The 27,370-nt window shown below is 34.5% G+C and overlaps 2 protein-coding genes across 4 annotated transcripts in view; one reads left to right on the top strand and one right to left on the bottom strand.

Annotated features, from left to right (window-relative positions):
* Positions 1-4,398: 4,398 nt before the first annotated feature.
* LOC105321968 (protein odd-skipped-related 1) lies at positions 4,399-8,295 on the top strand. 2 transcript variants are annotated; one of them, XM_011420467.4, is made up of 6 exons: positions 4,399-4,560; positions 6,441-6,779; positions 6,914-7,064; positions 7,208-7,459; positions 7,724-7,823; positions 7,935-8,295. In XM_011420467.4, the coding sequence occupies exons 1-6, from the start codon at positions 4,413-4,415 to the stop codon at positions 8,004-8,006; spliced, it is 1,062 nt and encodes a 353-aa protein (XP_011418769.3). In that variant the 5' UTR covers positions 4,399-4,412; the 3' UTR covers positions 8,007-8,295. The 2 variants fall into 2 exon arrangements, with proteins under 2 accessions (XP_011418769.3, XP_011418777.1); XM_011420475.4 differs by lacking the exon at positions 4,399-4,560 and adding an exon at positions 4,753-4,996.
* A 6,818-nt stretch (positions 8,296-15,113) lies between these two features.
* Positions 15,114-27,370, bottom strand: part of LOC105333485 (tyrosine-protein kinase JAK2) — a 57,233-nt gene continuing 44,976 nt past the window's right edge. For both annotated transcript variants that reach the window (XM_034478963.2, XM_034478967.2), the window contains exons 21-25: positions 21,805-21,991; positions 21,415-21,539; positions 20,078-20,250; positions 19,331-19,612; positions 15,114-17,085 (exon numbers count right to left, since the gene is read on the bottom strand). In XM_034478963.2, the coding sequence (XP_034334854.2) occupies positions 17,055-17,085; positions 19,331-19,612; positions 20,078-20,250; positions 21,415-21,539; positions 21,805-21,991 (798 nt within the window). In that variant the 3' untranslated portion in view covers positions 15,114-17,054. The remainder of the gene's footprint in view (positions 17,086-19,330; positions 19,613-20,077; positions 20,251-21,414; positions 21,540-21,804; positions 21,992-27,370) is intronic.

Raw genomic sequence — 27,370 nt, 5'->3', positions numbered from 1 at the left:
TGTTATGTCCACGTGGTCCGTCATTGTGTGGGGGACGGTCCCTAGCGGGTGGTCAGCTACAAGCTATAATTAGGTCCGGCAACTGTTTATTTGCCTTTCCTCCTTTTGAAATTACTTGGAGAAATTTATGGCAAAATTCAGAAACTTTATCCGCCTGCGTAGGTAGCCGTAGAAAGGGCAATCGGCGAGTGTTGCCTTGTTGGTATTAGCACACTACATCGAGAACCGAATACACAACGTTTTGAAATATGGGGGCCCTTTGATAAGCCTGGTTACAGCTGACCATTCTGAGCGCAGACAACCAGATGAAATATTAATACGATTGAAATATAATATGTTTGTTAATTTATAGTACATTCAGTTGATTTTGCGTACAATTGTACAAATGGTTTAGAAAAGCACTCAAGTAAAATTATTTTAATGGAATTTAAGTTATAAAAAATCCAACGTTTCATCTGTATACAGGTATTTGGTTTCGTTTTTTTTTTAAGTTTCTGACATTTTTGTTCCTTTTCAAAATTTATTGACACACCAAAATTTTGGAAAATGAGTATTACAATAGAATACAAAAATGAATGTTTTTCCATAGAATCGGATTTTATGGACGTGAATATTAACTATAAACAATGTATTTTATCTATTTTTAAAAACAGCAATTATCTAATTTGAATTGTCAATTAGATTACTAACTTCCTAACTTAATAGGTTTCATAAAGGAAATATGCCATTGGTAATAATGTCAAAATTACAAGAACTTTAGGAAGTTCACTTTCGAGTATTTTTATAACCATTGCATTGCCCCAGAGCTACACTGAACTATTATTCAAAGTCATTTTAAAATTATTTACCAGTACATGTACCTGTATTTTAGCTATGATAAGACAACGTTTTTGCTTTTAGCCTGAGGGACATTTTGATATAGATTTGGTTTCTTTAATTATCCCAATTTATGAAAAAATTTCGTTCTTTTGATTCCATTCAAATCAGAACTAGTGAATAAACCGTGGTGCATTGTAATATCATTATCTACAATAATCTACATCTAAATTCAATGAAAGTTACACTTCTTAAATAATCTACATTCAAATTCAATGAAAGTTACACTTCTTTAATAATCTATATCTAAATTTAATGAAACTTACACTTCTTTAATAATCTACATTCAAATTCAATGAAAGTTACACTTCTTTAATAATCTACATCTAAATTCAATGAAACTTACACTTCTTTGTGTCAAATTTTAACCTCCCTTCTTTATCCTCAGTAAAATTAGCATTATTTATGTTCTTTCAGTTTGAATTAAATGCGTAAAGCCCAATAGTTTTGTTTGAGGTGGCATTACATAAAACAACGCACACCTGCAACAAAGAGGCTTCATACAGCACCCCTTCCATTGATCTCTGTTGAATCATATATGGAAATTAGCTGGATTCGATTTACCGGCGAGGCAACACATATATTGGATACACAGAAAACTGCCGCGGATGTCGAAGGTGTTTTGGTTTACTTTGATGTAAAAACAATACTAGAATATCAATAAAAAACATTGCTGTTTTGTTGTTAATAAACTTCATAGATGTCGTAAAATTTAAACGTCCCTTTTACGACGTCTCCAACAGAAGTTCTACAAAGGGGTTTTTGGAGAACCCCGGTTCCTTAAGCAGAAGCAGTTAACCTTAAAAGAATATAACATGGTACTGTAAAATTGAATTTTATGTTCATGTTAATCCTTATTCGTTTAAAAACATCCCCAGTTGTTTAACGACACCCAAAGTCGAATTAAAAGGTAAAAGCAATCCCACGGTTCCACCATTCTAAAATCTGTATTAAAATTCCTTCTAAACGCTCGTTTAAATCTCGCCACCCTAACACTTAAAAGAGAACAAACAGACTTTACTCAGCATCATTTGAATGAAAAAACAATCAAATTCATGCTTAGCATCAAGATTTTCGGTTAAAAATGAAGAAGGTGATTTATACTTCTCCGGGTCTCCTTTACGCAGGTGTGAAGGGTCAGATAGGGTAAGCTGATCAAACGGGAGTGCAAAGTAGCAAATTCAATTTCAATTTGAAATCGGGTTTGTTTTTAATCAGTTTCGTCTTACATCTGAATAATTGTTTGTGGTGCGATGACATAAATTTTATAGTTGTATACCACCACGCGGCGATTAAGTTTCAAGGGAGTTCTCGAATGAGAACCGAATGAGTAAGGCTGAAGCCCTGCCTATGGGATAGACCATATTTAACATCTTAATATTCTTGAAGAAGTGTCTAAATCAGGCCGATTTACACACTTGATATCAATAGATTAAAGAGGAGGAATTGTAAAGATGCGAAACCTTTTTGTGCGAATGTTATCTATATTTTTGTTAAATAAATGGAGGAAAAAAAGCCATTTATTTCGGGTGACCAAGTCAGTTGCAATACTTAGATCACAGGATTCTTTCTGTTTAAAAACAGGGTATTGTATTTCTGCCACAAGTTCAACTGAATATCTAATGGATATTGGTTATTTGATTTTCTGTTACAAGTAATGAATATTTCGTTGAAATACTCAGGTACTCACGACTGTTTTTTATCAGCAGCAAAAATTTAGAATTAAAAAGAAGAAGAAGCATAATTGCACATATGAGAGAGAGAGAGAGAGAGAGAGAGAGTACTACATAGTAGTATAATAATAGTGGTAAAGTAGGAGTAGAAGTAGTTGTAATAGTAGTATGCAAGGTAATGTTGTCCATGTTGCGGGCAAAAACTCGAGAAGCTTAGTGCACTTGAACAGAATTTGGTTACAAAGAGACGGAAACTGCACAGTAGCATGAGGGGTATGGGTATGTGGTCAGTCAGGAAACTCGGAACCAGGATCCTCTAAGTGTCCTTTTCCAGGAGACTACCATTTGTACGTAACATTTATAATACGGCCAAAGCTGATTAAGGATCGAGATAAACATTTACAAATTTTGTCTAATTCACGACTTCATCTATCCCATGGTAAAATAACAATCGTTTGTTTGGACTGAAATATATTTAATGTAAAGGTAAGTTGACACATGTGCAAGTATTAGGTAAAGGTAAACTCTCTCTCTCTCTCTCTCCCTCTCTCTCTCTCATAAACTGTTCATCGTTTAACGATCAACGATAAAGAATCCGGGCGTTGTCAGGTCTTGGAGTATGAGAGAGCAGTGCATCCTGTGACATCGGTTTCCGCGTGTCAGAATTTTTATTTTCCCGAACATGAATCAAACGAAATTTTTTTTTTAATTTAAATAAAACAGTTTATCAATGTTGGGTTGAAAAAAAATCTTTTCGGTAAAATCGAGTTTATTGCTGGTGCTTTTCTTTATATCCTGTTTGTTAACAAAATACATTTTAAAAAATCTTTGATCGCAAATGGACAGCAAAAGTCCATTTATTACATGATATTACATGTATATGCACTCTGTAAAATGTCATTTGTTATGGCGTAGATTATCATTGAAATAAATGGCAGGAAATTTATCAGATAGTTAAGTATTTAGGAAACTGTTAAATATCGTAAAAATAATTATATATTCACTAAATACTTAAATCCAACTGGTACCAAATTGTTATCATTAAACTGTTTAATGAAGTCTTTGGTGAATTTTGTTTTTAATCTCTGAAAGTCACAAATAATATATAATTAAATGACATTGCATGTCGATACATGGAGAGAGAGAGAGAGAGAGAGAGAGAGAGAGAGAGAGAGAGAGAGAGAGAGAGAGAGAAAGGGAGAGAGAGAGAGAGAGAGAGAGAGAGAGAGAGAGCGCTAAAATTTAAGTTTAATCAGAGTGAAGAATTCATTTTAAAATGGTAATAAATTGCAGACACTGAAAAAATAGGAGAAAAAAATAAGAGACTCGATAGTTTTATACATGTTTATACAATGTTATTTCGTCCTTCACTCAAGACTGGCAGATAATCTTGTTTTAAAAGCCCCCATATATATGTAAGTTGATTTTCGACATTGATGGTTATGTGGGGGAGTTTTTATGAATTATCACCGATGACCTCCCAGCATCGTTAAGATGCCAGCGTCTTCCGCTAACCAGTCAGGTGACCGTCTGCTAAACGGGGTCACCCGCTGCGCTGGCCGCAAGTCCGGGTTTAGGGGTGGGCGGGGGGAGAAATATGTAAAACTCCGTTACCGGCCACAGGTAGAGGAAAGGTACTTAAAACGACAGTCATTTCACCCCAACTGAGTCATCATTGCTAATCGCATTGTAAAGGTAAATAGATTCGCCTTCAATCGTTATGGTAAATATAACATTGGCTCGTGTCGGCCATAAATCGACACTGAGGATATCATTAGTATTCCAGCAAATTACCCGAATAGAATTGTTTACAAACTTTAAAACCCCCAATTGACAGTTTCTTGCCGATGCTTGGCCCTATATATGTTGACGAATTCATTCAAAATGTTCAGATGCAAGTTCATTCCACTTGACCGAGAGGGCGAAGAATATTGTGAGGGGACAATGCCGAAATCATTTCTTATACGTCATGTTATGAAGAAAGAAGCCCGACTGAAAACTGAAATTGACTGTAAGTTTGATTTTCTATCTGTAACTTTAAAAAAAAATACCCAAAATTCAATTCAATTAAATAACTAATTTAAAAGCTTGGCTGGCCTTGTTTTTACTATCAAAAATTTGTGAAAATAAAAAATAAAGAAATCAGATTAAAATCGTTGTTAAAATAGAAAAATAGGAAACAAGTGAAAAATATATATTAAAAAAAATTTCAATCGCCGCGAAGCCGTGTGAAATGTCATATACGCACAATAATTTACGGCGATGCGCTGTTCGGTTTTCCCTTGGCCACAGTACGCATTCACGAGGAAGCTGATCCCTCTCTGACAGCTGATTGGCTGACGGGCCGCGAGAGGCTGGGAAATCAGATTTATTTTTACACGTGCACAACAACAATAGTCCCCCTGTAATATAATCTTTGTTAATTCGGAGCGCGGAGTAATCGGTCGGTAAGTTTTAGAGATTTCACCTTTTTAAAAATATTTTATTTTTAGATTTTTTTTCCAGACCTTATAGATTTCTTAGAAAGAAATGAAAAAATAATGATATGAAAATGATGCTTTGATATACATGTACATGAAAAATATATATGTAACGTGTATAGCGCAATTTTAAGTCCTTTTGCTGCATGCGATAAATTGGAGAGAAAAAAATAATAAATATAATAAAAGATTTCAATCAATAAATTTCCATTAAAAGAGACAAATTAAATCAAATTAGTTATGTTTAAATAAAATGTATTCAGGCAAATGAATTAAGACAAACTTACGATTTAGTTGCCTTATTAAACAGGAAAATAATTAGGAACATGAGTTTTGTATTTATTTAATATACTAATAAAACTTTTATATTAATATATTTAAACATGGTTAAAATTGACAATAAAAAATATATCATAGGCAGGTATCACTAACCATAACTGAATTTTGCCATTTAACACATTTGATATATATTTTTCCAATAAGTGATTGAAAATTATAAAAGGAAAACAAGAAATATTTATGAAATTATCAATAAAAAGATAATTGAACAAAGTTGTAAAAATTAAATTATTTATAAAGAAACGGTTAAAAAATGAAGATTCCTTTACATTTTTCGCTTGGGGAAAATGTTTATCAGTAATAATCATTTATCATAAATATACGACAAATATTAATGCACTGAATTTTATTGTTTATTTATTCTTCTATACTTCTTTGAGCAAGAAAAATTATTGTTCCGAAACGAAAATGATTATTCTAAGTGCACCTTCGGGTATTTTAGTTACTTAGCTTCAGCTTCCGATATTGCAGTGGCTGTTAAAACAAAATGAACAAACCTTATTTTTCCTCAATTAAGTCGTAAAAATTCTTTCAGAGATAAAACATGTAGTTATTTACGAGTGTGTTTTATACCCTAGTTATATTACCCACAGAAAGAACCGGTAGCCCTCTACACACCCAGTGGTATAAGAGGGTAAAACTTATCCTGACTCGTCGAATAAATAACGGTGATTTATAATAATTCACAGACATGAAGCGCTTTTAAATCTACAGTTTGATTAACATTAAAAGATTTCTCGTAGCGCTACCGTTTGACTTTTGCCACTTGAACTAAGTGGTCGAACGCTATGGAGCCATTTCAATGTTTAATTTTGTCTTAAGCGGTCTTGTTTGGAACTCACGAACCTCCTTAAGCTCTCTTCACACCCGCTTATGTCAACACCACTGTTTGTCTTGCCACTGTCACTAAGTTTGTGAAGGATTCGGAGTCTATCATCCTCGGTGTTATATTGCCACTTGTCGCCAAATTCTACTTTTAATATTGTAAAATAAACATTTCCCAACTTCCATTTATTCACCACATTAATTTGGTCATTATTTTGACGTTGTTTTTCCCTCCATTTTATCATAGCACCACGTCTTGAGACGACTTCCTCTTGCTCGACCTTCATGGACAACTCTCTATCAGACTATATGATGTCACATCCGGTACTTTCGCCGCAGATTTTGGCAGCATCGCCCTATCATCTTCCAAAACCATGGTATAGACACGCTCTTTCCCCGGCCGATCTTTATCCTGAGGGGAGTTTCCACTTGCCACTGTCCGTGTATCCTTATCCACACTGCATGTCGATCAACTCTTTTAACCATTGGAATTACTCTCCCATGATGTCACTAATGAGAAGCGGTGACGCAATAGATGCAAACCACTCTCCAAGTAGTTCAACATCCAGTGCAACAGTAAAAAAGGGTAAGAACATGAAATTGTTTGTTTTGTGAAAACCCATTTGCATTAATTACTAATTTCAGTCACTAGAAAAAATTGTATGTATAGTTTTATAATATCAAATGTTTGATTATTAATTTTTACTTTGTTTTCTGCAGAGGATTCAAAACCTCGTTTTGATTTTGCCAACCTTGCAAAGTCAGCCACACAAAAAGACGACGACGATAATGAAAAGAAACAAGTCGACACTTCACAGGAAAAAGAGGCCAAAATCATCAGCAGTGTCATAATGAACGCAGGATCTCTACGGTACAAACCAAGTTCTTTTACTTTTTTCACATTTCATTTTACACTGAGTGCAACTTACAGAATTTCATACACCGCAAGTTGGTAGCAAGTTTCGATTTTAAGCATGTACATGCATATACACAAGCACATTTTTTTCATTGCAGGTACAACCCAATGACCAGCAGCTTTTCTCCCGTCTGTAACCTTCCACCACGAGTGTTCGCCCCTGTCAAGAGACCACGCGGTCGCGGGCCCGCTAGGACCAAAAAAGAGTTCATCTGTAAATATTGTGGTCGCCATTTCACCAAATCCTACAATCTTCTGATCCATGAGCGAACACACACAGACGAACGGCCATACCCCTGCGAGATCTGTGGGAAAGCTTTCCGGCGCCAAGACCATCTCAGAGATCATAGGTAAGTCGTACAGTAATCGTACATATATTTCTCGAAGCTCTTAGGCGAGTCGTATTCGAGTCTTTTACCACTTATTGTCGCCATTTGATCGTACATGTTTATGAACAGTGATCTTAATTGATACATCAATTGATAATTTCTATCTTGCAATGTGTAGAAAAACTTTCAACTTTGAAAGATGTCAAAAAATTGATGACTAGTACATTATTAATGGATATACACATTCCAAGTTCTTGCTCAAAAATCGGTGTATAATTTATATAGGTATATCCACTCTAAGGAGAAGCCTTTCAAGTGTATGGAGTGTGGGAAAGGATTCTGTCAGTCTCGGACTCTAGCTGTGCACAAAACACTTCATATGCAGGTAAACATGCATGTCAACAGATAATTACACGAGTCAAAATGTCAATACACTTTTGCTTTCATTGATTAATATTTTCAATGTTCGTAACATTTGTATGTTATTGTTTTGTAGCTACAGTCAGGTCAGACAAAGTCGGTTAAAAAGGAAACCAGTCTGAAAGACAGCTCTCCCATCCAACGATGAACCACTACCACGACTGGAGGATAGAATCAGGAGGGACAACCACGTGAAGCTCCTGGCACCCGTTTGCGGACGAAAAAAAAATCGGTGACTGCGTACTTTGGGGGTTAGTCTAGGACGTAGGACCCACCCCGAAACTCGACCCACCAACCTCACAACGAACTGTGACTGGGACATTCTCCGAGTGAGAGTACATTTGTACTGCGGCCGTGTGCAATACTTCATAATACAAGTAGCTGCTATTAACTTTTTAAAATTATTATTATGATATTTAATAAAAGTGATAAAGAAATGAATGAGTGTGGCGTTTTGAGGTATTCTGTAGTCTATACGTTTTGCAAAGCGTCTAGTTTCAAGGTTGTTCGCTAAAAACACAATGTTCCAAATTTGAAAAAAGAGAAAATTATCTTTACCTACTTAGATAAACAGGTGTTCTGTAAAAAAAAAAAGGTAAAACCTGATGTATTTTTATGTCCAACATTTTGTCAACTTGACCTCCTTTGCATTTTTCCCACCATCACCTGAGACCACGTGACAGGGTCGGTAGTAAAATTGTAGCTCGGTAGCTCTTTGACATAATCTCGGCAGTGACCCCCTTTGCCCCTCCCTTGCATAGCTGCCATTTCTATGCCACCGTTACACACCAGACGGTCTCCAGATAGACTCTGGTATTCCAGATATTTGCTTGTATATAATTGGACTTAATTGCTTAAGTCAGGTTTTAAATAAAGAGGCTGCGGTTTTTGGTGTATATTTATATGATTATCATATTTCGGCAACTGAATTTTAGGCCTCGCCCTGAAAGGACGCTATTTTTTTTTCAAATGAAAAGTTAGCAAAATATGGAGATAAAAACAAATCCCGACTAGGCTATCAACTCCTTGTCTGGAATCCGAAACTAAATTATCCATCAGGTTGCCGAGTAAGGAGAGGAAAATTTCAAACTGTTACTAGTAATTGATATCTGCATTTATAACTTACAGACCACAGTTTCTATGCAAAAAGAGTCATAAGTTTTAATCTGTTAAAACATTGGTACCAGATTCATATAATAATGGTAAGATAAAGATACAGTTCTCGAATGTATTTCATTTTAAAGGTGACTGATTGATTGATTGGTCTATCGTTTTAATTACAATGTACTCTGTTTTGAAAAACTGGCACAATAACAAAAACATATTACTGATATTTATCAACCTATATGTATCATTTAAAATGGCCAAAAAATATATGTGTTAAGTTTTATCAGTCAAAGAAAAGCTAAGATGAACATTTACATTTACACAATAACTTTAATGACATGGAATTATAAAGATATACGGCATAGTTAGCAATATGAGCTGTATTTTTTAGAATTTCATTTTGGTCCAAAAACCTGTTAGAATGACAAGTCTGCATGTAACTTAAACTTTTATGATAAATAAGATTTGATAAAATCATTAGTTTTTGTCAGAAGGAAGATTTTTCTTCTAAGGAATACATACCTTTAGACATACCGGTATTTGAGCGGATTTTTTTAAATGATACAAAATATTTATCAGTACCTTTAGACTGGTTTCTTCGGAGTGTTAAACCCAATTACTCTAAGGACAAATTCACGGCCTTAATGTGGACATCCAAAAATTATTAAACTCTGAATTTATTTATTGTTTTCACTTCCATGTATACACGAATAACGATTATTTAAGTCGATAAAATTTGCAGAGATTCATCCTTTCGCAAGAAGGGAATGGCTGTTAATATAGTACCATATCTCATCCAGGATGCTGGCTGATTAGCGATTGGTCCATTCTTACACAATTTACTTGACTAATTATAAGTTAAAACAATTCTAATTCCAATTAAAATTGAATTACTAGTATGAAATTCAATTCATTATAAAATATCCCCTTACAGTTGAAATTCTCTTTTTTCTTGTTTTCTTGTCCACTCTTTTTTTAAAAAAAACGCAGTGACTGTGCACTAACGTATGATCCATCGATCATCGTCCCTCACCTCTCTCGGTACACAGAAACAATACCACTGGCAGTTCTTACAACACGGCATTACAAAACGTGATTCCTGCCGTGACCCGCGTGACCCGTGATCTGATATTTCGAGCCCCGAATTGAGGTTGTTTACTGACAGACCAAAAAACAGACTGCCGTTTGTCTCTCTGTGGAGATCAGTACAAACTACACAAACCATATATGAATTACAGTTCAACATTTTTGGACCATGTGATATTAATACCGGTACATATCAAATGATGACGCAGGTAAAAAGGGCAAGTTGAAGGTTGCCAATAACACGCCTAGGATGAAATATAAAGCTGTTTATTCGTTTCACAGACACGTTTTTGAAAGGGGGGGGGGGAGGAATTGCACATTTATCAAACAAGCGTTCCATGGGTGTAGTATAAAGCAGATAAGACAAAGGGGGAAAATAGTTTCTGGACAATGATTTAAGAAAGGGGCCTGCTATGACCTTGACATTTGATGTAGATACTCTTGATTTAAGATAACTACAAACCACTTGTCTACAGGCGATCTGATAGAAAATATGTACAAGATTGGGCCAAGGTGAGAGAAATTCTAGTCCATAACTAGATTTCAAAGAGATATTCTATGCCCTTAACTTTTGACTTAGTTTATGGTCATTGTTCATCCACTAACCATAAACTGCTCTCTTTTCGCCAAGTTTGAGAGACAGTGCCAAGGGAAATTAGCTACAGAGGTCTGACATTACTTGTTTCTTTGACAATCGAGAAACTTTGTTCAAAGTCCCTGCGCGACTTTTACCATAAGGTATTATATGGGTGAAGAATCCCCCAGATTGGGCCAAGGGGAGAGGAATGTTCTGAACAAATTATGTTGAAAAGACGGACAGTTTACAGTGATTACATAGTAAATGAATTCTGATTTTCCCCATTATTTTTGTGATCGACATTAGTCTTTGGTGATAGTTAAAAAAAGAAAAAAAAAACCCATAACATGATTGACCATAATGATCATTGAGAGAACAGCCAGAGCCGTTGGAATATTGGTGTCTGCATTGGTAGAACTACAAAAGAGTGTACTCACTTTCAAATTGCTGGGTTTTATTGTCCTCGACATTGTTTCAAATATAAAGCAATTGGAAGGAGACATCATTTTGATATAATTTTTCTCTTCCGTAAGTGAAACGTCATTTTCATGTGCAACTTAAAACAATCCAAAATTATTAAAGCTCTGAGCAAAATTCAACCAAACCGGAAGTGTTTGTGGTCTTTAGCAAAGGTCAAGATCTCAGGTCGCAACCAGTGGTCAAGGTCAATGCATCGTTCTTAACTATTTAAAAGTTAAGTGGAATTCAGTCACCCCGACGGCAAAACAAATGGATGTGTTTATTTCATATAGTAATAAATATATTATATGGGTGAACACTTAAAACCTTGGTTCAGTGTATGCGTTATGCTAAGTTTGGTTGCAATTCGCAAAGTGATTATAGAAAAGTGGAATTTGTACATGTTTACGGATCGAGCAGAGGGGTGGATCAAACCCTGGTCAAAATGTGATGACTTATTACTAACGCAAACAATGCAGATGAACACATAAAAATACTGTAAATTCGTCAAATGATCGAGGTGATAACTATTAAATTGACAAAAAATTGGTAGAAATAATGCTAGTTTATTATATCATATTGGAGAGTCAAATATTATATTCCAAGAAAATGTTCAAAAGTAAGAGGCCCATTGGCCACATCACTCACCTGAGGAACAATAGGCACGATAAAATTAGCTTAATGGAATCATAATACCAACTATCTGGACAATGTTGTATACATGTAGATCCTGTATAAATAAAAATCCATTTTCCCCTTTGATATTCTTATTCCTATTATCATTACTCCCTTTTCTAACAGGATAATTTTATAATAATAACACATGTTGAGCATTGCAGTTCTCAAAAAGATCCTAAACAATTGTTTATGTATAACCTACATCAAACTCTTGTGACCCATAAGAATTGTTCGGGGGCCAAAGTATACACAATTTAAAAGAATCACCCGGCTTATAAATTTCTTAGAAAAAGATTTTTTAAAGATTTACTCTATATATTCCTATGAAAAGATTCGACCCCATTGCGGCCCCACCCTACCCCCCGGGGTCATGATTTTCACAATTTTGAATGTACATTACCTGAAGATGCCTCCATACAAGTTTTAGCTTTCCTGGCTAATTAGTTTATAAGAAGAAGATTTTTAAATATTTACTCTATATACTTCTATGTAAAATTCGACCCCCTATTATAGCTCCACCATACCCCCGGGGATTATGATTTTCATAGCTTTGAATCATTCTACACTACCCGAGCATGCTTCCACACAAGTTTCAGCTTTCCTGGCGAAATGATTCTTGAGAAGAAGATTTATTAAAATTTTCAATAATTCCTAATTAACTCCCCTTGAAAAAGGGCGTGATCCTTAATTTTCAGAACTGCCTTAGGGTGCTTTGTGCAAAGTTTGGCTTAGGTGAGCTAAAAGGTAAAGATGAGATTGTGTTTATTTAAGGTATGAACCCACCCCTTTCTCTCAACTATTCAATTAAAAAAATTCTAAAATGTTGGGATATTTTTATTCTCGGACATATTTTTTTTCTTTCTGAGTATTCGAAAAAAAAATCTCGTTTGGTTGTTTTTCTATAGAAACCCTTATAATAATGCAAGAAATTATTATATCATGACTTTTATTTAAGTACAGGAAATCAATTTTATCTTGTACATGTTGTATTGGTAAAAAGTTATGTGGTGTTTTGCAATACCGAAAGAGCGATAACTTGTGACGGGAATTTTCTACCGAGGCGCCTTTGTACTTCAAATGAACAAGTCGGGGGGGGGGGGTGTTATACGCGTAAAATGATTATAATAGGATGGATAAGTTACTGAAAAATTAAAATATTAACAAATCTGATAATCATTTCAAACGATGTATATTTAACATAACATTTATTCATCAATATATTGTTTTAAACTGCTATATACATATACATGTACGTTCCAAAATCTTTTGTTTTAGAACTTCATTGCCCATTATTTTATAAATTGGGTCTATGCTCCATATTTTTGTCATTGTCTAATTAAGGTTTCATGGAAATTGTAACTTAAAGCATATAACCTTTACAGGTAAAATATGCATTTTAATTCATAATTATTGCATGCAAAAAATTTCCACAACCCCCCCCCCCCCCAAAAAAAATTTTTTTTTTTTTAAAATGGTGGTGGTGGTGGTGGGGGGGAGCTACTCCGAACATTGTTTTATATAAAAAGAAATAAAAGTCCCAGTTTGGGGCGATGAGGGTAATCTACAGGGGACAGAGGCGTACGAGGACTGTCAATTCATTTAAACGACAAAAGTACAATGTCATATTTTTAGATCATATCCAACTGAGTTTTCTATCTGCCGATTAGTTTTGAAAATAAATAAAAAGTTCCGTGCATTTGTCACTTAAACCTGTTTACAAAGCAAAGTTTTTTTTATCTCTGTATCCCACTTACATGTATAACTCTATGACTGACGCTTTGAATGATCATCAGAAATGCTTTACTAAAGCATTGTAAACAAGAGGCCCATGGGCCACATCGCTCACCTGATGAACAATAGGTATGATGAAATAGGCTTAATGGAATCATAATACAAACTATCTGGACAATGATGTATAATACGTGCAAATAAAAATCTATTTTACCCATTGGGTGTTCTTATTCTTATTATCATTAATCCCAGGATAATTACTAACAGGATAATTTTATACTCATAACACATGTTGAGCATTGCAGTTCTCAAAAAAATCCTAAACAATTGTTTATGTATATGGGATATAAACCTACATCAAACTCTGAACCCCTTGTAATGCCCAAGAATTGTCCAGGAGCCAAAGTCTACACACAAGTCTAAGCGGTTTATAAAGCGTAAACTGCCCCAAACCATTTTTTATCGTATAAAACAAATAAATATTGAATTCATTCCTCTTATATATATATATATATATATATATATATAAAGTCAGTCAGTGGTCGGATAAAAACTGAAATGAATAAAATCACAAAGTCCGAGTAAAACATAAGCACTTTCATTTTCAGATGTTTTACAACTAACCAAAATATATATGTAAATGGTGTAAAATTTAAAATTTAAAATTCAAATTTCAAGATTTATTCTTGACGTAGGCAACATTCTTTATACGATATAAAATAATTTTTTAGCCAATCGGAAAGCGCGTTACAACCAGAATTAAATTATATATAAAACTTCAGTCTGGTTGTAACGCGCTTTCATAATTAAACTCGTCATTTTAACCTTTGAGTACCCTGTGTGCGTTACAGTGTTATAACTGCCGTAGCTTTCAACACACTTTACAAGCAAAAAATAAATTGAATGTAAATATATATATGTAAATGGTGAATTCAGGGGGATGCTCACCTTGTTACACTCGCTCAAGTACTAGTACATGTATATGCTGAATAGAAACTCCCCCAAAACTTACGAAAACGATGCTTTGTGCCTGAATGGTACATGTTATTCTTCAGTTCCGAGAGAACAACTTGATAACATCCGAAAGCTTTTCCAGCATAGAAAGTCCAATATTATTTTGTACATAAAACTGACAACAAAATGCAAAAATCTAGCACAGTTAGGCCATCATCTTGCACTCTATGCTAACGTTTGGGGTTCCAGCACAAATAGCCCATATGTTAAAGATAAGTTTAGAAATCTTTGATTTTAAATTTTTAATGTAACACCTGTACAAAAAACATAAAAATATATACATGTAAATCCTTCTGTTACAAATACAGAGTTTTAATTAATGCATAAAATTAATGCTTCCAAAAGTTGCTTTGCATTTTACTTGAGAGGCAATAACAATTTATAAATTTAAAATGTAATCATTAATGCATAGAATATTTTTAAGATGCAATGCATGAACATAACAATAACCATAATATAATAAAGCCAACCACAACATGAATCGTAGCTAGCTATAACATGAATCGTAGCTACATGTAGCTACAACATGAATCGTAGTTAGCTACAACATGAATTGTAGCTAGCTACAACATGATATTTATAATGAGTGTATACAGTGGAGCCTCAGTTATCCGGACGCTTTCGTTCCCAAGTCAAATCGTCCGGATAGGTGAAACGTCCGGGTATCTGAAATGTGTCTATTGTTGTCATGAATGATAATGTTTTTGTATACAATGGTTCCCAGTGTTGATACTGGGTATTTTGCCTTTCATACCATATAGCAACACATGCTAGAGTTGTCTGTTGATATGAATGTTATAGAAATAAAGAACTCTGCTTTATTTTATTATTTTGTCATGAATATTAACCGGACAATAATGATAACCGAATCTAACTAAATTCTTTGTGTCCAAGTGTGATATGTGTGTGATACACTGTTGTTCGCAATTTTCCAATTTTTGAAAGTGATTTGGGAAGTCAGTGTGTTTATACAAACTACTCATGAGGGTCTAGCACGTAAAAAAGATGTGAAACTTACAATATGTAATTGACAGGGGTAATCTTTTGTACTGAGTAGGGTATTATCAAATTAAACCGTCCGGTTAAATGAAGCAAGATTAGTAGTAAAAACAGACCGTCCAGATCCGGAATGCGGAATTCCGGATAAATGAGACAAAATAAGTATAAAAAAATATGTTCCCAAATAAAATCGTCCGTAAACTGAAGCGTCTGGTTATCTGGCGTCCGGATATCTGAGGCCCCACTGTAAATAGACACCACATCATCCTCTTCCTTATAAGCTTCTTAATGACAGAGTGCTGTTAGAAAATACAAATAAATCCCACAATAATATAAACATGTACCATATATAGCAGATCCCCCATTGTTGTGTCAACAATTACCATACCAATAAAACTGACTCTCTGTATAATTTTTAGTAACAGAGAATTCAAACTTACATACATAAATCCTGCAGCCTTTCACAAGAAAATTGTGTCTACTTATAGCGATGTTAAATGATTTTTAAATAAAATCTCCATAAAAAGCAGAAAACTCCTTTTAGTATATGCACTGATACCATAAAAAAATCATCACCATTACTGACTAGTATTGTCAACTGTAGACAAAGATAAAATTTAAAAAAATCATGAACAGTAAAACACGGTTATAGCAAACACGCTTATAATGAATTGAAGCTTACAGCGAAGTTATTTTTATTCCCCGTGACTATGTTACATGTTGTAAACTTAATGTATATAACAAAATTACACATATAATAAAATAAAATCGCCCATCCCTGCCACTTCCTTATAAGGCTAGCTTGTTTTACTGTTTATACAAGATGTTTGTGAATATTTATAGTTTTTGATATGAGAAATGTTAGATCATGCATGCTACCCTATCAACTGAAGTGATACAACAATAAAAAGATACTGTAGCATTACAATTTTCCTAACGGTTTAAACATTTAAAACCTGTTTTATCCCAATATACTGTATATGGAAAGGTTTTCATGTTGAAGCATATTTACATTAAGGGAGGAAAAATGTATTTACATAAATATTCACTTCAACAGCCTGCCAAATCACTATACTTGCCATCTTATCAGTTCTTTATTATACATGACAGTATAACTTTTTTCGATGGAATTGCATGATCATACTAAAATAACCAAGTTTAGAATAGATAGTGTCCTGATATCTTTTTTTACTACAACACGATAGTATACCTGTACAATTTGTTGTGCATGTACTTGCATTTACACAGTGGCATATCTCAGTGTCTCATTGGTTTCTCCCAATAACATATAAAACATCCACTAATCTGTCTGCCATTATATGTGAATCCTGGTAATCACAAAGCTTTAAAATTCCAACATCTGCATCCTACTTGTATGTTAAACCAATACAACAAACAAGGGTGTGCATGTATGTACATGTCCAGTTGAATTGAAATGTAAGGTTTTCATAGCTCCCACATACAAGACACTGTGAGTATGACACTCGAGATTTTATTATCAGAGCTATTCCAGCTATAATAACAGATGTCTTTTTAATTCACAGTTCACACTTTGCCGAACATTTCTTGCAATTGTCTGAAAAATAAAATTTACAAAACATATACATGCAGTGTTGTCTCTTAAAATGTTTATTAGGGGCATGGTCATGATTTTGGTCAAATTTCATTTTTCTGTTTTTATTGCTTACAGTGATTTAGGAATGCATTTCTTATGATCAAATGAAATTTGCAAGTCAGTCATAGAGTTATAAGCAAGATACAGGGCTCGCAATTTTTTGTAATGTAAACAAGGCTCCTGCCCTGTTTTTGTTTAAAATGCATGTAAAAAATATTTTTCACGCTGGTTTGTCTATCTTAATTCTTATTCATTTTAAGCAAAAAAAAAAAACAATTCCTAATGTTTAACACTTTCATTTTGGGTCTAAAACTGGGATTTTTACTTTCACATTCAAAATGTAAACAAAGGCTTTGTTTACATAGCAAAGATTTGTAAGCTCTGTAACTCGCTTATTTCTCAATGAATGACACTCAAATTTTGGTTGCCCATTAATAATGCGTAACTGAAACATTGTAAACATTAAAATCGGAAAAATACAAATATTATGTAATTTTGACCAACTGTTGATTTAAAAAATTAAAATGACTGCCAATTCAACTTAGAAACATTGATATATACAGTATTTCATTTCATCCTTAGAACGAATTCTTTATAGTAGTTATTGCAAATTTGCTATAAATATCATGATTGAGTTAAATAGGACTAATTAAGATTAATGCTTAAAAAAACATTATTTCGATATCCAGATTAATTGTATTGAAATTAAAGGATCCATGTTAAAGAAACTCATTCAAACTTATATGTCAATTGCTATAATGATTGTGTACTTTAAATATTTCAAAGAAATTTGTTATAAATGTTTAAAATCTTGTTATTTTTCACCTCTAATATTGGAACTCAAAATCTATTTTGCTATATCTATAAATGCCTTTAAAACATCAGAATTCCTTATAACCATAAAGTTGTGCATAAGGATTTGTTAAAGATTTTGCCTAAGACTATAAAACTGTACCAGAGAAATATCTATAAACAATCTGCTTTCACCTTTGATTGGCATATCTAACATAAAATGGATTCACTGTTTCAGTAACATTGTTTTACAGTGTATATTTTTTAGGTTTATGTATACATATTTGTCTGATGCGTATGGTGTATACGGTACTACAAACAAGAGGCCCTTGGGCCATATCACTCACCAGAGGAACAATAGGTATAATAAGATCAGCTTAACGGAGTCATAATACAAACTATCTGGACACTGTATTATAATACATGTAGATCCTGTATACATAAAAAAACATTTTTTTTCACCCTGGATATTCTTATGTTTTTAATCAAGTCCCTTTTCTAACAGGATGATTTTATAGTCATATCACCCGTTGAGCATTGGAGTCCTTAAAAAGATCTTAAACAATTGTTTATATATGGGATCAAACTCTGAACCCCTTGTGAGGCCCAAGAATTTTCCAGGGGCCAAAGTCTAAACAATCTTAAAGAATCAGCTGTGTCAAAATGCTTGCATATAAGTAAAACCATATATTATAACATTTCAGTTTTTGTGAACAATAAAATGTTTTTCTTTGTAAAATTGGATCCCCAATGTGACCCCACCCTACTCCTCCAGATTTTGATTTGAAAGAATTGAATCTACATTATCTAAGGTTGCCTTCAGTAAAGTAACAGCTCTTCTAGGCAAGGGTTTTTCAGAAAAAAGATATTTTAAAAATGTTTCTATTTATATCCCTATGTATTTTTTTGCCTCCCCCCATGTTGTGACCCCATACTACTCCCAGGGATTATGACATGAGGATGCTTCCACACAAGATACAGCTTTCCTGGCTGATTAGTTTCTGAGAAGAAGATTTTAAAAGATTTACATTATATATTGCTAAGTAAAAGTTTGGATCCCATTGTGGCCCCACCCTACCCCTGGGGGTCATGATTTGAACAAATTTAAATCTACACTACCAGAGGAAGCTTCCACACAAGTTTAAGCTTTCCTGGCTGATTGGTTTCTGAGAAGAAGATTTTTAAAAAATTTACTTTGACTTTATTTTCCTATGTAGAACACCTATAGTTGAGTATTTTATATTTGCGCTTTATCCTATTTTATAAAAAGGTATTTATATTCCCTTGGTAAGCCTGGCAAATAGATACACCATTTCAACTCCTTGAATAAGTAAATAAAAAATCACACAATATAGATATCTTCTATTTGTATATACACATGTAGACATACATGTACTTTGATAGATATACTTACAGACACCTAAAAAAGATTTGATTGAACGGGGGTCGTTTATCTGCCTCCCATTCCCAGCACTTCTGCATCAGGTCATACACCTCGTCATGACAACCACTGGGTTTTGTAAGGCGTCCCCCTTTCTCCAAGTAATAGTAGGTCACTTTCCGAAGTTCCTTGTCTCCCACATCAAAGATCTTTGGTGTTTGGCCCTGACTGAAACACTCCCACAATACAACACCGAAGCTCCACACATCCGTCTTAGATGAATACTTTGTTTTATCAATGACCTCTGGAGCACACCTTCAAAATAAGAACAAATGAGTTAAATTTGCATGTAGTCATTAAAGCTGCATAAACACAACTTGTAAAAGATGTTGTTTGTCATGTTTCTCTTTACTTGCCCTAAGCTATTTCTTTAATCTTTAAACAGTAAAACTTGTTTAGAACAAACATGGATATAGCGAATTCTCGTATATAGCGAAGATCTTTGTGTATTCCCAGTAAAATTCTTAGGAAATATTTGCAAAATTTTACGGTTATAACGAATTCGGATTATCAGATACAGTGAACTGATTTTAAAATCCCGTAGACGTGAATAATAACGAAATTTTACACTTTTAGTAGATATCTGCAGACACTTTGTAGAAGTTAGATGTTAGGAAGGAAAAGAAAGCGGCACTGAACAACAGCCAGACAAGGGCAGCAAAAGCAAAAGCTCAGGAGGAATACACAGCTACAATCATTTGAACTCGCCACCTAACGTACCACATCAGCGGTATGAAGTCCTGACCCTTCCTTGTGTAGTAGTCTTTGTCTCCTGTCATCAGTTTGGAGAGACCGAAATCAGCAATCTTTGCCATGTAATCCTTGGTCAGCAGAATGTTTCTGGCTGCAAGGTCACAGTGAAGGACCTTGACTTCTGACAGGTACTCCATGCCCTGCAAATTTAGTGTTATAGATTTCAATCAAGTTATGAACTTTACAGAATGTTTTAAGATGCCACAGGATAAAGCTTCTGTTTTTCAAGTGACTTACAGATAAGTAGATGAATCAGACACTATTATGCTACCCTATTGGATTCTAACTAGAAGACTTTAAATTTTAATGGATGAAAAGCATTTATGAAGACTATGCTTTGATTAACCTATAACTTAGTACAAGAAATTTTCCAGTTAGCATAAAACTTCAATTCAAGCTTCTTGGAAACCCCTTACCTAAGGCATTGATTTCTTTCATTTTAATCCAGGTCAAATGATAATTTTAAAGAGATATGCTACAACCATCACAACTGGCAAAGGAACATGGTCCAAGGTCACTGCATGCTCTTTACCCAAAAGACCTGTTTAAGTGAAGGGAGCCAGATAGGGCTAAGGGGAGAAAATGTATGCTTTCAACTGGCAAAATCTTTTTTTAAATGTGGTGATATGACCTTGACCCTAAACCCTGAAACTTCATTCAACCTTTGACCAAAGGCATTTTGTGGATAAAGTAAAAGTCAGATTGATTTAAAGTGGGGGTATATGATCCAGACAAGGATTTTTCACAGAATTACACTATGACCTTAACCTAAAATCTAAAAACTTTACCCAAAGGCACTCTGTGGGTGAAGTATGAGCCAGATTGGACCAATGGGAGAGAGTAAATGATCTGGACAAGGATTTTTCATACAATTCAGCGATTAACCTTAGACCTAAAAACTTGGTTCAAGGTCACTGCATACCCTATACCTAAAGGCACTCTGTGGGTGAAGTATGAGTCAGATTGGACCAAGGAAAGAGAATATATTATCCAGACAAGGACTTTTAACATCATTCAGCTATGACCTTAGGTTTAGAAACTTGGTTCAACCTTGGGCCACATTAACATCAATATTTTGATTCTCATCCTGATTTGCCACAAAAAATGAAGGATGTGTCACTGTTCATGTTCTTGAGAAAAAAAGAACCAGACATGAAAGCAACTTGATTTACCTTAAAAGAAAGAATGTCATGATATAAAGGCAAGGAATAAATACCATGTTTATTAGTCTTTAGGAAGGGAAAATAATTTAGATGCCTGAAACCATAGACAAGTTTTGGGTAGCGCTATTCCAGACAATTTACCTTGACAACATCTATCACTATGGCAATCAGTCTAGATTCTGGTACCCGGCCACCACTGGTCCTTGTCTGGTCTAGGTAGTTCTTCAGTGATCCATTTTCAACATACTCCATAATCATCATTATATCTGTTTAAAATAAATTTCTAATGTACGGTATACAAAATCATGTATTTGTATACAATATATATTAGAGTCACTAGCTTTAAAAGATATAAAAAAAACAAATATATATAGACTTATAAGGATGACTTTTTGGAAAAAAAATGTAAACTTGTAGGAAAATTATAAATCTTCCCCCCTAAAACCCTTTCCTGTCCCTTCCAAAACTAAAAACAAACAAAAATCACAACACACATTTAGATATTATTTATTTAATAATTGAAATCTTTACCAGGTTTTTTGGTAAATCCATGTAACTTGACAATATGGGGGTTATCTAGAGCTCCTAGAACATCCACTTCTTTGAACATCTCCTTCTCGATCATATCTCTCTGCATGGCTTGAAAGACTTTAACTGCAATGGAAATGTCTTTTCCTTTGAGAGTGTAAGTGCCCCGTTTTACAGATCCAAAATGTCCCTGCCAACAAAGGATAATTAAATTTTTAGATAAAGGAAACATGGAATGAAAGAAAAAATAGACAACACTACTGTATTTAAATTGTATTACTAGTACATAAATATTGTATGCTGGTGAATTAACTAAAAACAACATATAAAGAATATACTAGTCATTTTGAAATTCAATATTTTACCATTTAAGCAGATAGTGTCTTATGGGTGAAAATAGCTTACACAAATTGTGACTCTTACATATATAAACTCATACATAAAGAATTCCCTCTGCAAACCTTTTAAACAAGAGGCCCACAGGCCTTGACAGTCACCTGAAAACCATAGCCCTTAGATTGACATGTCAGGGTCACATGTTTGGATTTTAAGCTTAAATAGCTTAATTTTGAAGTCTAAACCCTAATCTGAGACTCCTCTAACTGTTAACCAGCTTTTATTTATTGATGTTTGAAAAACATACATTCAAGAAAATGTGGGTGTGTTCAAACGTCAGAGGAATCTCAAATTATCAATACCTTAGCTCCAAGGGCCAAAAAATGTGAAATTTTGGTAAAAACAGGGTTTTAATATTCAATTATTTGTTATATTCATAGTTTCATTCATAATGCACACAAAATGCATACTGCTTATTTCTACATGTATACAATGTACAGGATATTAAAGTATATTTCCTATAATAAAACACATATTAATTCAATATCGCCAAGTGACAATATACTATGTAGTTTTCAAGATGGAGTTAATGGATGAATCACAAAAATTAACGGCGCACCTTTAGTTACAAGAGGCCCATGGACCACTTTGCTCACATGAGCAACAATAGCGATTATAATAATAAAATCAGCTTTTAATATGAAGTAATATACAAAATGTCTGGACAAAGTAGTAGAATAGATCCTGTAAAAAAGATTTTCATATTTTTCTACAGATATTCTAAAGTAACACATTGAATTCCTAGCTTTTCTAACAGAATGATTTTTATAGTCATATTAAATACTGGGCATTGCAGTTCTCAAGAAGATCTTAATTAAACTGTTATATATATATATATATATATATATATATATATATATATATATATATATATATATATATATATATATATATATATATTATTAACCTACACCAAACTTTGAACCTCTTGTGGGGTCAAAAAATTGTCCAGGGGCCCCAGTCTAAACAATTAAGAATCAACGACATGTCAAAATGCTTGCATATAAGTACAAAAGCACATATGAATAATGCATATTGTGGCCCCACCCTATCCTCTAGAAGGATTTTGAACAAACTTGAATCTACACTTCCTATGGCTGCTTTCACACAAGTTACAGCTTTTCTGGTCGATTGGTTTTTGAGAAGAAGATTTTTAATTAAGGCATCCGATCCATAATAGCCTCAGATTCAAAGAATCTGGGTGCACAGATAGATATGTATGGGCTTAATACTCAGTATAATTGGACAACATTTTCCTTTTGAGTGTCAATATGTAAGAGTGGAATGTGTCCTAATTAGTGACCTTTTCTTTTTTTGAAGAGTTGTCCCCCTTTGCTTTTATTCTATGAAAATTAATTCTAAAAAAATCTACACGGTATAAAATCTATTTTCAATAGTTTTTGTATTCCTTATGATAAAATACATCTTTCCACCGAAGCATTTTTTGATATTCCTAGTAATTACTTTTTTATTTTAAACAAGAGGCCCATGGGCCACATCGCTCACCTGAGGAACAATAGGTATGATAAAATCAGCTTAATGGAGTCATAATACAAACTATCTGGACAATGTACAATAATACATGTTGATCCTGTATAAATAAAATCCATTTTTCCCCTGGATATTGTTATGTTTATAATCATTAGTCCCTTTTCTAACAGGATGATTTTATAGTCATATCATATGTTGAGTATTTCAGTTCTCAAAAAGATCCTTAACAATTGTTTATATATGGGATATAAACGTACATAAACTCTGAACCTTCTTATGAGGCCAAAGAATTATCCTGGGGCCAAAGTCTTAACAATTATAAAGAATCATCTGGCTGATTAATTTCTGAGAAGAAGATTTTTAAAGATTTACCATATATATTCCTTTGTTAAACTTTGGCCCCCCATTGTGGCCCACCCTACCCCTGGGGATCATGATTTTCGCAACTTTGTATCTTCACTACCTGAGGATGCTTCCACACAAGTGTCAGCTTTACTGGCTGATTAATTTCTGAGAAGAAGATTTTTAAAGATTTACCATATATATTCCTTTGTTAAACTTTGGCCCCCCATTGTGGCCCATCCTACCCCTGGGGATCATGATTTTCACAACTTTGAATTTACACTACCTGAGGACGCTTCCACACAAGTTTAAGCTTTCCTGGCTGATTAGTTTCTGAGTAGAAGATTTTTAAAGATTTACTCTATATATTCCTATGTAAAACTTTGACCTTCCATTTTGGCCCCACCCTACCCTCGGGGGTCATGATTTTCACAACTTTGTATTTTCACTACCTGAGGATGCTTCCACACAAGTGTCAGCATTACTGGCTGATTAGTTTCTGAGAAGAAGATTTTTAAAGATTTACTTTATATATTCCTATGTTAAACTTCGACACCCCATTGTGGCCCCTCCCTGCTCCCGGGGGTCATGATTTTCACAACTATGAATCTACACTACCTGAGGATGCTTTCACACAAGTTTAAGCTTTCCTGGCTGATTAGTTTCTGAGAAGAAGATTTTTAAAGATTTACTCTATATATTCCTACACTGTATGTAAAACTTCGATCCCCCATATTGTGGCCCCACCCTACCCCTGGGGATCATGATTTTCACAACTTTGAATCTACACTACCTGAGGATGCTTCCACTCAAGTTTCAACTTTTCTGGCTGATTAGTTTCTGAGAAGAAGATTTTTAAAGATTTACTCTATATATTCCTATGTAAAACTTCGACCACCCATTAAGGCCCCACCCTACCCTCGGGGGTCATGATTTTCACAACTATGAATCTACACTACCTGAGGATGCTTCCATACAAGTTTCAGCTTTCCTGGTATTATGGTTCATGAGAAGAAGATTTTTAAAGATTTACTCTGTATATTCCTATGTAAAACTTCGACCCCCCATTGTGGCCCCATCCTATCCCCGGGGGTCATGATTTTCACAAATTAAAATCTACACTACCTGAGGATGCTTCCACACAAGTTTAAGCTTTCCTGGTCTCATGGTTCATGAGAAGAAGATTTTTAAAGATTTACTCTATATATTCCTATGTTAAATTTCGACCCCCCATTGTGGCCCCATCCTATCCCCGGGGGTCATGATTTTCACAAATTAGAATCTACACTACCTGAGGATGCTTCCATACCAGTTTCAGCTTCCCTGGTCTCATGGTTCATGAGAAGAAGATTTTTAAAGATTTACTCTATATATTCCTATGTTAAATTTCGACCCCCCATTGTGGCCCCACCCTACCCTCGGGGGTCATGATTTTCACAAATTAAAATCTACAGTACCTGATGATGCTTCCATACCAGTTTCAGCTTTCCTGGTCTTATGGTTCATGAGAAGAAAATTTTTAAAGATTTACTCTGTATATTCCTATGTAAAACTTCGACCCCCCATTGTGGCCCCACCCTACCCCCGGGGGTCATGATTTTCACAAATTAAAATCTACAGTACCTGATGATGCTTCCACACAAGTTTCAGCTTTCCTGGTCTTATGGTTCATGAGAAGAAGATTTTTAAAGATTTACTCTATATATTCCTATGTTAAATTTCGACCCCCCCCCATTGTGGTCCCACCCTACCCTCGGGGGTCATGATTTTCACAAATTAGAATCTACACTACCTGAGGATGCTTCCACACAAGTTCAAGCTTTCCTGGTCTTATGGTTCATGAGAAGAAGATTTTTGAAAATTTCTCGAAAATTTTCATAAATTCCTAACTATCTTCCTTTGCAAAAGAGCGTGATCCTTAATTTTCACAAATTTAAATCCCCTTAGGCTAAGGATGCTTTGTGCCAAGTTTGGTTGTAATTGGCCCAGTGGTTCTTGAGAAGATGTTGAAAATGTGAAAAGTTTACAGACAGACGGACAGACAGACGGACGACAGACAAAATGTGATCAGAATAGCTCACTTGAGCTTTCAGCTCAGGTGAGCTAAAAATGTCTTAGTCTCCAGAGACCTTTATGCAATATTCATTACCGTAAAGTCGCGTGTATAACACGCACTTTTTTTCAGCCAAAATTTGTTCAAAAGTGGAGGGTGTGTTGTACATAGCCGTGATTGTTGATACCACGGGAGTAGTGACTGCCGATATAGCGTGTTATGCAAGTTGTATGAGTGTATACTGCCGATGATAAAGCGTGGTATGCAAGTTGTATGAGTGTATGCTATATTTACTGCGTCAGAAATACCTTATTCTTAGTTTTATTTCCATGTATTGAAATATTTATCCTTTCTCAAAACTATTCCTTGCATCAAACAAGTTTTAAAATCGCCAGTGTATTCGCCATTACGTAAGCAGCCACCTGTTGACTCGGCGCGTGGTCAATGTTTGTTTAACGATTTCCGGTGTCAGAAGCATGCACCTGTCTCGTGTCGGACTTCACATGGTGTTTTCAAGTCCATGAAGATTAGCAATAATTATGATTTTATTTAATTTGATCACTTTATTTCCAGTTATGCAGTTAAACATTATTGTTTTACATAGACACTGCTAAAAATACATCGATCATTTGTATGACTTGATAATGACGATATACGACATACATACGTTTCTTCACAATGTTTATTTAACAACAATCAAACAGTTTAACTATAATTAATCACTTAAATCATTTCTCTTGTTGTTGTTTTGGTTTATATCTGCAAACATTATTACTTTTAAGCACAGAGCTCGGATGCCGTTTTTCTCTACATATGATGATTGATCTTCAACTTCACCCCTGTTGTGTAACTGTAAGAAACTTTTACTGTACGAAGTGTCAGATGATAGGCCCCCTTTTGTTACCACTTTTGTAAATCATACCATTTTCAAGAGTAAAATTGTAAGAACTTTGACTCTAATATCGCTTGGGCCATATGTTCCGACCACGAAATTACAGTAATTGCACTTGGGTTATAAAATTATCATTAAACATCGATAGTTATTTGGAAAAATGGCGGCCGTCGATTTTCATCGTCTGAGCTGTGTTCCGTTCACACAATTACAGAAATTGCGTATGGATTTTAATATTATCATGAAACATCGATAGTTTGGGGGTAAATGGCGGCCGTTGATTTCGCCATTTTTTTTGGTGCGTGTTATACATAGGACCTGCTGTTTTTCCGCCATTTTTTGGTAAACTTTGGGGGTGCGTATTATACACGAGTGCGTATAATACACGATACTTT

Source organism: Magallana gigas, chromosome 5 (genome assembly GCF_963853765.1).
Source record: "Magallana gigas chromosome 5, xbMagGiga1.1, whole genome shotgun sequence".
NCBI classification, from domain to species: domain Eukaryota; kingdom Metazoa; phylum Mollusca; class Bivalvia; order Ostreida; family Ostreidae; genus Magallana; species Magallana gigas.
The sequence above is the reverse complement of the archived record's forward strand: the minus strand, read 5'-3'. Positions and strand labels throughout refer to the sequence as shown.

Coding starts and splice junctions, on each gene's coding strand:
- LOC105321968 (XM_011420467.4), top strand. CDS start 4,413: ATGTTGACGAATTCATTCAAAATGTTCAGATGCAAGTTCATTCCACTT. Junction 4,561..6,440: donor ACTGAAAACTGAAATTGACT/GTAAGTTTGATT, acceptor ATTTTATCATAG/CACCACGTCTTGAGACGACT. Junction 6,780..6,913: donor CAGTGCAACAGTAAAAAAGG/GTAAGAACATGA, acceptor TGTTTTCTGCAG/AGGATTCAAAACCTCGTTTT.